Below are 11,848 nucleotides of genomic sequence, written 5' to 3' on the forward strand. Positions count from 1 at the left end.
GATGGCCCGATTGTCCTCTAGCCCTTTCTAATGTCCCATCTGTTTTTGGCAATGGATGAAGAATGCTTTTATTTTATTAATGGGGTATTTTTAACATAACATGGCTTAAGGAACTTTCACAGAGAGAGAAAAAAATGAAATGGAAACCAAATCAGAAAAATTGAGAACAAAAACAGAAGTTGCTGGAAAAGCTCAGCAGGTTTGGCAGCAGACAATGGACCCAAAACGCTAACTCTGAATTTTCTTCACAGATACTGCCAGACCTACTGAGCTTTGCGCGCAACATCAGTTTTTGTTCCTGAATTACAGCATCCGCAGTTCTTTCAGTTTTCAGAAAAGTTCAGTACAGATACAAGCAAAATACTGCTGATGAAAGTGATGGAAATTTACAAGTTTTGAGAAGATTTGTAGCTCAGGTTGTGGATGAGATTGTAGACTTGCTCGCTGAACCAGTGTGTTTGATTGCAGACGTTTTGTCACACTGCTAGGTAACATCATCAGTACACCTCTGGTGAAGCGTTGGTATTAAGTCCCACTTGTTATTTATATGCCTCGGTTTGCTGGGGTGTTTGGTATCACTTCCAGTTTTGTTCTTCACTGGTTTGTATATCGGGTCCAGTTCAATGTGTTTGTTGACGGAGTTCTGTTTGGAATGCCAGGCCTCCAGGCATTCCCTGGCATGTCTGTCTTCGACTTGTGCTGTTATGGATGTGTTGTCTCAGTCAAATTTGTGTCCTTCTTTGTCCGTGTGTATTGAGACCAGTGAGAATTGGTTGTGTGTTTTGGTGGCCAGTTGGTGTTCATGTATCCTTATTTCCAGTTTTCTTTCAGTTTGGCCTATGTAATGTTTCTCACAGTCCTTGCATGGTATTATGTATATTACATTAGTTTTATTGGTTGTGGGGTGGGGTCTTTTACATTCGTCAGTAGCTGGCGCAGGGTGGTTGTTAGTTTGTGGGCTACCTTGATACCTGGGGTTCTGAGTAGTCTCGTGGTCATCTCTGATATGTCCCTGATGTATGGTAGGGTGACTAGTGTATCTGGCTGTGTTGTGTCTTCTTGCTGTGGTCTGTCGCAGAGGCAGATTGTGCTTTTTGGGCATCCATTCCTTTTAAAAAGTCTGTTGAAGTGCTCCTGTTATGTTTTGCGCAGTTCAGGGTTGCTGTAGTGTGTTGTAGCTCGTTTGAACAATGTCCTGATGCAGCTCCGTTTATGGGTGTTGGGGTGGTTGCTGGTGTAATTAAGTATCTGGTCCGTATGTCTTGTTTTTCTGTGTACGCTAGTCTGGAGTTCCCCGTTATTCTTACGTTCTACCATTACATCCAGGAAGGGTAGTTGGTTATTGTTCTCTTCTTCTTTTGTGAATTTTGTTCTGGTGAGATGTTGTTTATGTGTTGGTGGGTTTCTTCTAGTCTTGTGCATTTGATATTCATGAAGGTGTCATCTACATAGCGGACCCAGAGTTTAGGATAGTGGGGAGCACTGTCCATTCTAATTTTTGCATTACCGCTTCTGCTGTCATTCCTGATATTTGAGATCCCATTGATGTTCCATTGATTTTTTTCAATATATGCTGTTGAAGGTGGTGTGTTTTGAGGCACAGTTCCAGTAGTTTCAGTGTGCTGTCGGTGTCATGGGGTGTCTGCCTTCCTGATTTGTCCAGCAGTGTGGCAATTGTCTCTTTGGCTAGGCCGAAGTTTATGGATGTAAATTGTGCTGTTACTTTGAAGGATACCATTATCTCATCCTCTTCTATTCTGGTGTCCTTGAGGATGTTGAGGAATTCTTAGGAGTAGTGGATGGAGTGGGTAGTGTTGTCAACAAAGTATTTCAGTTTCCATTGTAGTTCTCCAAACAGAGACATGCCAGGGAATTCCTAGAGGTCTGGCATTCCAATCAGAACTCCGTCAACAAGCACATTGAACTGGACCCGATATACAAACCACTGAAGAACAAAACCGGAAGTGATACCAACCACCCCAGCAAACCAAGGCATATAAATAACAAGTGGGATGGAACACCAACGTTTCACCAGAGGCGCACTAATGATGTTACCTAGCATGGTGACAAAACGTCTGCAGTCAAACACACCGGCTCAGCAAGCAAGTCTGCAACCTCAAGTGATGGAAATAACTCAGCAAGTCAGATAGCATTGGTGGAGAGGAACAGAGTTCATGTTTGCTTATTGAGTTTTTACAATTTGGAAAAAGGTCTTTTGGCTTATCATTGCTGTGTGGTCATCAAACATCTATCTATTCTGATACCATTTTCCAGTACTTGGCCTGCTGTTCTGCTGTGGCAATTCAAGTGCTGAACCAAATAATTCTTAAATGTCTCCATGGTTCTTGCGTGTACCATCCTTTCAGGTAGTGAGTTCCAGATACTCATCAGCCTTTGGGTGAATTTCTTTTTCTCTTATCACCTTTAAACCTCCTGCTCCATACCTTAAAGTGTACCACCTGGTTACTGACTCATCAACTAAGGGGAAAAGATTCTTCATATCTACCCTCTAAATGCCCCTCATTACTTTGTACACTTCAATCAGGTCCCTCCTCAGCCTTCTCTGCTGTAAGGAAAACACCTCAAACCTGCCTAGTCTTGCTTCATACCTGAATTGCTGAATCCACTCAACAACCGGGTGAATCTCCTGCGCTGAGGGTGGATGGATACTTGATGGGCCAAATGGCATGCTTCTACACAGTAGGGATTCTATGATGCAGTCTCATCCTTACTATAGTTTGCTGACCAGATCTGCACATAGAACTTCAGCTTTGGCACAAATAACATTGTATGAACCTCCATCATAGCCTCCTTACTCTTGTATTCAAGTCTATCAGATCATGCCACCTATATTCATATCTAGATCATTAATGTACATTGCAGCATGGAATTCAACAACGAACCCTTTAATACACCACTGGACACATGCTTCCAGTCACAGAAACAGCCTTTGACTTTTGCGTCATGCCATGAAGCCAATTTTGGATCGAGGTTACCAAAGTTGCCCTAGATTCAATGGGTTTTTAGCTTCTTAAACAGCTTGCCATATAAGACCTAAAATAATAGCGTCATTACATAGCGGAAAGAGGCCATTTGGCCCATCAAGTCTCTCTGACCCTCCAAAGAGCATCCCACCAGACCCAGGCCCCACCCTGTCCCCTTAACTCCACATTTACTATGGCTAATGCACAAAGCCTGCACATGCCTGGATAATATGGACAATTGAGCATGGTCAATCCACCTAACCTCGTCAAAAGCCAAAAACAGAAATTGCTACAGAAACGTATCCAGCAATTTCTGTTTTTGTTTCAGTTCTCCAGCAATTTCTGTTTATATTTCAAATTTCCAGCATCTGCAATTCTTTATTTTACTTGACAAAAGCCTTACTACTGTCATCTATACTTGAAATCAGCTCCTCGAAAAACTCAATCAAACCTGTCAGTCATGATCTCCCCCCGACAAAGGCATGCTGGTTATCCATTATTAATCCTTGCCTCTCCAAGTGGAGAATAATTTAGTCCCTTAGACTTTTTCCAAAAGTTCCTCTACCACTGATGTTACAGATCTATGACTTTTTATCAAAACTGCATTTTTGTGTTAAAAAAAATTATCTTCCGGAAAACCAAGTTTGTAAATATTTCTAACCCAAGTCAATTCACCTTGCAATGTTGATAACTATCTCTGCAGATCTGCTGAGTGGCCCCCAACACTTTCTGTAGCTTGTAAATTTGATGTTTATTGTTCAAATCAATCCACCTTTGGGAAAACGATGCATGCACGTGTATTTCCTTCCCAAACTAATGGAAAATAACGAATAAGGCTTCCTTTAATATCGTTTAAAACCTATAGCGGAATCAGACTTGGATGTCGGTCTCTTTCCACGATAATTGAAGTGACAACCTGTGATTCCTTGGAACTTCAGGTTGAGCTTGTCAATCAAGAGCCTGTGGGCGGGACCTATGGGGAACGGCCACTGTCATTGGCTGAAGCGGGGACGTTTTGAGTGGCTGGGTGTAATGTCCATCAGAGGATAGAGCCTTGTGATTAGTTGTTGTGCCTGTCTGTCAAGGCCTGGGCCCCGCCTTCAAGGCAGGCAGTTAAGATGGCGTTGTATTTTGCCGATCGTTGTGTAAGGGTCCCTCAGCCCCGGAACTGTGTCAGGAGGCTGATTAGTAGCGGCTGGAATCCGGGCAATGGATCTGGATCAGCAGCGGCAGGCTTTGGGCAGGGAGCCGGTGAATGGCGGCCGCCGCCATTTCCCTCTGTGGTGCAGAGGCCGAGCGCCCAGAGCCGACCCGCGGCTGGGATTCTGGAGCCCACTCCCAGCCGGAACCCTCCCAGGCGGGGAGCAGCAGTGCAGGGGACCCGGCTCTCAAAAGCTCTCACTATCCTAAAGTTATACCGCACACAGCGCATAGCTGGCAGTGACCCTCCCGCCGAACGATCCCCATCAGCGGCTGGGAGTGTGACATTTCCAGTGGAAAGGGACCTTTCCTCCCAGAACAGGGAGCTCAGGGATACTGATCTGTACATGATGTATGTTAACGGGTTTACTAGCCATGGCAGCTGTTTCTCCTGCCGGGCCTTGCTTTCTCAGTCGGGGAATGACAAATACCTCCGGGGCCTTTGGTGCTTTCGGACTTTTAAACGGTCATTCGTCACAAATGGCTGGGCATCACCCCTGGATAGTAACGGATGCTGGCATTCTGTCACCAAAGTACATCCCCAGTGCAGGTCCTATGGCCACTTTAAAGATGGCAATAGGTACTCTGGAAGAAATAATTCTGCCCCACTTCCTCGAAGAAGCAACACGCTATACTATGATATTTTGAAAATCTCTCCCAATGCCACCCAGAATCAGATCAAATCAGCATACTACAAGCAGTCATTTCGTTACCACCCAGACAGGAATGCAGGAAGCGAGGAAGCAGCGTTAAGGTTCACTCAAATAAATGAGGCATATTCCGTGCTGGGAAGCGTGACCCTGAGGAAGAAGTATGACCGGGGAATTTTGACAGCAGCAGATTTACATGGTGGGAAGAAACCCTTGGAGAAAGCCCAATCCACAACGACAAAACAATCGCAGGCGTGGAGCTCGTCAGATAACTTGAACTCCGAGAAATCGATTTTCAATTTTGATGAGTTCTACAAAGCTCATTATGGGGAGCAATTGGCCAGGGAGCAGACCCAACGCTGGAGAAGGATGCAGCTTCGCAAAAACAAGGAAAGTCTGGAGAGAAAATGGCAATTCCAGAAACTAGTAGAGATGACAGTGACTGCTATGCTTATTGGAGGATTTTTTTTACTGATCAGTATCAGTAATAAATAAACGAATAAGGCTTTCTCAGGGAACTATGACTTGAATTTCATTGTAATTTTGTGTGTCAAAATAGTACTAGTCACATATGGCAATCTGGTCAAACAGGAGGGAACACATCATAGGAGCCAGAGTTTGTAATATCGTCGCAGTAGCTGCACCATTCTTGTGATTACACTCCACCATTTATTCTTGGCTGTAGCACTTTTTTTATTCAGTCAAATTATTGTTTGGTAAAATAATCAAAATGCAAATTTTGGAAATTTGAAATAAAAAATGGGAATATGCTGGAGATAGGAAGCAAGTCAGTCAGCATCTGCTTAGAGAAAAGACAGGTTTCAGAACCTCAGAACCTCTTTACTCATTACAGACACTGATTGACCTATTGTGAATATTTATCAATCTTATTAGTAGAACTTTCTGGTTTGTTTCTTGCTCTATGACTAATACACAGAATCAATTGTAGTCTATTTTATATGATCACTGAAGCTAATACTGTGTAGTTTGAAAATAGCTAATGTCTGTACTGTGACAGTTGATAATATTGAATTCTAAAATGATTTTGAAAACTGGAATCTTTTCATGTCAGGTAATGAGAGTAACTGCAGACATTGTCACTATAGCACTTGCAGTATAAATGCAAACTACGTGAAACCAAGCCCACAGTAAGATTCAGTTCCTCAGTACTCTTTTCATTTTCCACTTCTCTCAGGCCTCAGGTCTAACTATGATTAAGGATTTGGATCATAGTATACCAACATTACAGTTGTAATATACAGCCAATGTTAGTTAACATCTACCTCTACAATTTTCTTTGCTGCTCATATTCTAATTTGCAACAAATCTGATTCACCATCACCCTTTGCTCACTTTGGCTCCTAGTACAGCTGAATTATTTTTTAAAATCCTATTATCAAATCCTTCCGTGGCTTTGCCCTTCCTTATCTCTCTAGCCAGTTCTATAATTTCCAAGACATTTGCACTTCTCCAACTCTGGCCTCTTAAACATCCCTAATTTTGTTTAGCATCAGTGATGCACAAAAATCCTTCAACAGCCTAGGCCCCTATATCTAGAATACTTCCATGTCTATCTATGGTAATCCATGGTACATTATCTTAAATTTCTTTGACAAAGCATTTATTAAACTCTATTCATCATGTGTGGCTGGAGGCCAAATATTCCTTGAAGTGCTTTGTGATGCTTTACTTCAGTGAAGGTGCTATTGAAATGGAAGTTGTTTGGTAAACAGTAAATGTAGAGTATCACAGTATGAAAATGTGTTCATTTATCTGCTATAGAAGTACCTAAAGGTTCAATTAAATAATTATTTAGAGAAAAAAGTATAAGTAATGCAGAGTTTGACTTTTGTGGAAACATTTTATTGGAACAGGAATAAGTCATTCAAGCCTGTTCATCATTCAGTCTGTGATGTTTGACTTATACATTAACCATTTATTCTATATTCCTCAATAGTTATGTTGCAAGGCTGTTGTGGGCAAATCACCACAAGTTATCTTTAAATCAGTTGCTTATTAAGAAATCTCACAGCCAATCAAGTACTGAAACAGTGATGTAAACTTTATTGCATGTAGCAACCAAAATAAGACCCCTCAAGGAAGCAAGTTAACCTCACAATTCAACTTTGCTATACCCGATTAATGGTGGAAATTAGCTACAATTCTAAACAACAGCGCCTGTCTGAGGAAGTGTCCAGGGTTTGAACCTTGTGCAGTGTTTTTCTTTGAATTTCTGGTGTTGAATTCTTTTGCAGTTTTTGGCCTTCAGGTCCATGATGTAATAGTATTGATGCTTCTTTGGATTCTTTCATCCACAATATTGCAAGTCTGCAGCTTGCCTTTTCATCAGAAGTAACTTCTCTGTTCCTTGTTACATTTGGTACTGACTGTCTGTTAGGAAACACAGCTTTCCTGCAGTTAACTTCTTAAATTCTTCTGCAAAGTAATCAGTTGTCGTTGTGGTGTGAGTAGCTAGTTATCAAGCAGATGTGAAAACAGTTTTGTTCATGTAGCCTCCACTCCTCCTTTTCTCAGACATGGCTAATTGCCTTCAATTCCTGTATAAGTTTGTCCTTGTCCCTTAATAGTTTATTCCAGATACAGTTATTGCTGCTGATTTTTGTATGTAACTATTAAGTTTTATTGATTCTTTCAATCCATGAACAGTTTATTAAAGTTCTGAAGTTTGTGCTATCACAAGGCTATCAAAATCAATCTTGGAAATTTCAATAGACCCAGTATTTGTAATGATATCAAGGAGAGAGTTCCAGATTTTATCTACATTTTGTGTGAAAATGTCCTTAAATGGCCTACCTCTAATTAAAAGATTGTGCTTCCATGATAGGGATTCCATCTCAGGAAATACTTTCCCTCTATTGAATTCTTTGTTGTTTTAAACACTTTGATTAGATCACCCTTTTACCAACAAATTTAAGCAATTGTAAATTGTTTTTTGTGAAATCTGTCCTCAATACTTCCCTCTTTAATCCTTGATATAATTCTGAAAAAGCTGCTTCAAACCCTTAATAAAGCTAATTATATCGTTTCTGAGGCTCATTTCCCACAAGTGAACACCATATTCCACTTGGGGTTTGAGGAAGATATATACCTGACACACAGTTTCCTCACCTATCTGTGCTGTTTCCAAGAGATGGAAGGCATTCATGTAAATTAGGAGCATTAGGCCACTTGGCTCCTAGTGCCTAGTTTATCATTCAATAAGATCATAGTTGATCAGATTACTGCACTTTCCTGCCTATCCCTGATAACCTCCACCTCATCACTTACCAATAATCTATCTAGCTCTGCCTTAAAAATGTTCAAAGACTGTACTTCTACCTGCTTCAGAGGAAAATAGTTCCAAAGGTGCCCAACACTCTGAGGAAAAAAAGACTTAATCTCTATTTTAAATGGATGACTTCTTCTGTTTAAACAGTATCCTGTAGTTCTAGATTGTCACATCCTTTTCACTTCTACCCTGTCAAGATATCTCAAGATCTTGTATGCTTTAACTAAATTACCTCTCACTTTTATAAGCGCCAGCAGATTCAAGTATTGTCCAACCTATCCTCAAGACAAACAGCCCATTCTAAGTATTAGTCTAGTAAACCTATGAACTGCTTGCAACACATTTACATCTTAACAAAGGAGGTCAATAGTGTATAGCACTCCAGGTGTACTTTTGCCAATACCCTGCAAAATTGAAGAATCACCTCCCTGCATTAGTATTCAGTTCCTTTCACCATAAGAACACATCTGTCCTAATTAGTTTATGTACCTGCATAGCAACATTTTCCAATTCATACCCTAGGACACCCAGACCTCTGCCTCTCAGAACTCTGCAATCTCTCACCATTCATATAATATGCTTCTTTATTCTTACCAAAGTGGACAATTTCACATTTTACCATATCCAGCTCTCTGTCCACTCACCTAACCTTTCTATAACTTTTCATAGCCTATGTCCACTTCAAAATTTACTTTCCCACCTATCTTTCAGTCATCTGCAAATTTAGTAAAGATACCTTTGGTCCTTGCATCCAAGTTAATTCATATAAATTGAAGCTGCAGTACAGATCCATGTGACACACCATTCATTACATCTTGTCAATTGGGGAAAAAAAAACCTATTTATACCTATTCTGTGTTTCCTGTTAGTTAACCAGTCTTCAATGCATGCTAACCTAGAATACTGTGATATTCTATTTTGATATGATACCTCATCAAATGTTTTCTGAACATCTTAGTACAGAACCTCCAATGGTTCTCTTTTATCCACAGCATGTTACTTCCTCAAAGAACTCAAGTTGCGTAAGCATGATTTCCTTTTCACAACTATGTTGATTCTGCTTGACTATCTTCAATTTTTTAAAGTGACCTGCTATATTTTATTTAATAATGACTTCTAACATCTTTCTTATGATAAGTGTTAAGCTAGCTTGCTTGTAGTTTCTTACTTCTTATATTTGAATGAAGGAGTTATATTTTCTATTTTCCATTCTAATAGAACCTTACAAAAATCTCGAGAAGTTTGAAAAATTAAAGCCAATCAACTATCTCACTGCGCACTTCTATGATCCTAGAATGAAATCCACCAGACTCTGGAACTTGTCAGCCCACGGGTTTAACAATTTGGCTCAGTACCAATCCCTGTAGACTGTAATTCTCTTGAATTCCTCCCTGCCTTCCATTTCCCAATTTTTACAGATATTTCTGTGATGTTATATCCTGTACAATGGAAGCTGCTACAGTATTCCTGTTTAGTCATCTGCCATCTTCCTTGTTTCCATTATTAATTCCCCAGAATCAATTTCTCTAGACCAACTTCTCATTTCTAACAGTCTGCAGAAAGTCTTACTATCTGTTTTATATTTCCAGCTAGCTTTTTCTTGTACTCTAATTTTTCCCTACTTATTAATCATTTAGTCATTCTTTGCATTTTTTTAAATATTCCATTCAGTCTTCTGCATTGCCACCCATCTTTGCAGAACTACATTTATTTTAAGTTTGATACTATCTTTAAATTTTGTGGTTACCCATGAATGGTGGGTCCTCCCTTGGAAATTGTCTTCCTCTTTGGAATGTGTCAATCTTGTGTATTCTGAAATATCCCCTCACATGTCTACCACTACATCTCTGTTAATCTATCTTTTAACCTAATTTACGAGTTCACTTTTCCTAGCTCTGCTTTTATGCCCTCATACTAGCTCTTATTTAATTTTAAAACACTAATCTTAGATGCAGTCTTCTCTCCCTCAATCTGAGTGTAACAATCAAATTATGATGATTGCGACCAAGGGGTGCCTTCACTATGAAGTTAATTAATCCTATCTTGTGGCACAATACCAAGTCTAATATAGCCTACTGTCTAGTTGGCTCCAGAATGTGTCTTCTACGAAACTCCTGAAATCACAGTATGAACTCTTCATCTAGGCTACCCTTACCCATCAAGCTGTGTTGATTGAAACCCCCCCGCCCCCAATGATTCTTGCCATTTCATTCTGATAAGTTCCCATTAATTCTTTAAACTTTGTCTTACGATGCGGCTACTGTTCGGCAGCCTGTATATCACACCCATAAACTAATTCTTGCCTTTGTCATTTCTCATTCTCTACCCCAATCACTTCTACATCCCGACTCCCTGAACTTCAGTTGTCCCTTTCTGCTGTTCTAATATCATCATTAATTCACAGAGCTCCCCTCCACATGTTTCTAGCTTTCCGTCTTTTTTAAATGAGGTTAAATAGGTTGGGTCTGTACTCAATGGATTTTAGAAGAATGAGAGCTGTCCAACTGAAACATTCAAGATTCTTAGGGGGAATTGACAGCAGATGCTGAAACGTTGTTTCCCCTTGTGGGAGATTGCAGAACCAGATGTTACAATCTCATTTGCCCATTTAGGACAGAGTTGAAGAATTTCGTTCATAAATGTAGTGAAATTGTTGGTTTTCAAACTTATTCCAGAATACTGAACAATCTAAAAATATGTTATTTTGCATCTAAGTGGAAGTCACCTTTACCTATTTTACAGTAGCTTTGTTCTTGGTGCAATATTCCCTTTATCCTCACAGATAATGTGTATATTGAACTTGTATGTTTGGACCAGATTCAGTAATTCCTCCTTCCCTGAATCTTGTCTTCCCCTTGCCTTGCTGGCTATCAGAACACATGTCTAATTCTATAACTATAATTCTACATGGTATGAATGTGTGCCTGGATTAAACTAGCCAGATAGCCCTCTTCTTCCCTTAGAATCATTCTGCTGGAACGTAGAAGCTGGATACAGTTATTCAGGACAGTCTGACTGTCCACAAGTTCCTACGTTCAGTAACCTAGCATGCTGCAGTTTTGCATACCTTGTGACTGTAGTTATGTGCCTTAGCAATAAGGTGCTGAATTGGCTTTTATGTGAGTACTAGTTTTAGTGTATCCTGAAGTGGACTTCACCCTGTTGACTAAAGTTTAAAGTTGATGCAACTACATATCACCATAACGTTATTGGATAAATCCTATAGCAACATTATTTGCATCAGCTTGTTTTAGAGAATGAAATAATATATTGCTTATGGATTTTGTACTGTCTGGTGGCAGTTGGAGTAAAACATATAAATTTGTAATGTTTATTCCTAAATAAATTGAGATTATGCTCTGTATTAAAGAAAGCAATTTAAAGTTTTAAAATTTGATAAATAATTAGTGACAAACAAGGTTATGATCCATTTCAGGTTTTCGTTTGAGTTTTGTGGGCCTGATTATTCATGATGCTGAGCCCTGATTGGTTGATAAATTGTAAGATTCAAATGTATCAGCAACATGTAATATATGTAGATCAATGGAAACATGGATTTTTACCCTAGAGTTTACAATTTTTCAGATAAGGTATTTAAATTATTTGGACACTGATACAAAATATTGAGTTTCTCCAGAACTGCAGTTATTTTAAACAATAAACGGTGGAAAACATTTCCAATGGGGAATCATTGACACTTTTTCAAGTATAGTTTCATATGCTGC

General features: G+C 39.7%; 1 protein-coding gene across 1 annotated transcript; it reads left to right on the forward strand.

The window, feature by feature from the left end:
- The first annotated feature begins 4,038 nt into the window (after positions 1-4,038).
- Positions 4,039-5,400, forward strand: LOC109938078. Its single transcript, XM_048612684.1, has one exon. The coding sequence runs from the start codon at positions 4,103-4,105 to the stop codon at positions 5,327-5,329; it is 1,227 nt and encodes a 408-aa protein (XP_048468641.1). The 5' UTR covers positions 4,039-4,102; the 3' UTR covers positions 5,330-5,400.
- The last annotated feature ends 6,448 nt before the right edge of the window (positions 5,401-11,848 follow it).

Source organism: Rhincodon typus, chromosome 26 (genome assembly GCF_021869965.1).
Source record: "Rhincodon typus isolate 14 chromosome 26, sRhiTyp1.1, whole genome shotgun sequence".
NCBI lineage: Eukaryota > Metazoa > Chordata > Chondrichthyes > Orectolobiformes > Rhincodontidae > Rhincodon > Rhincodon typus.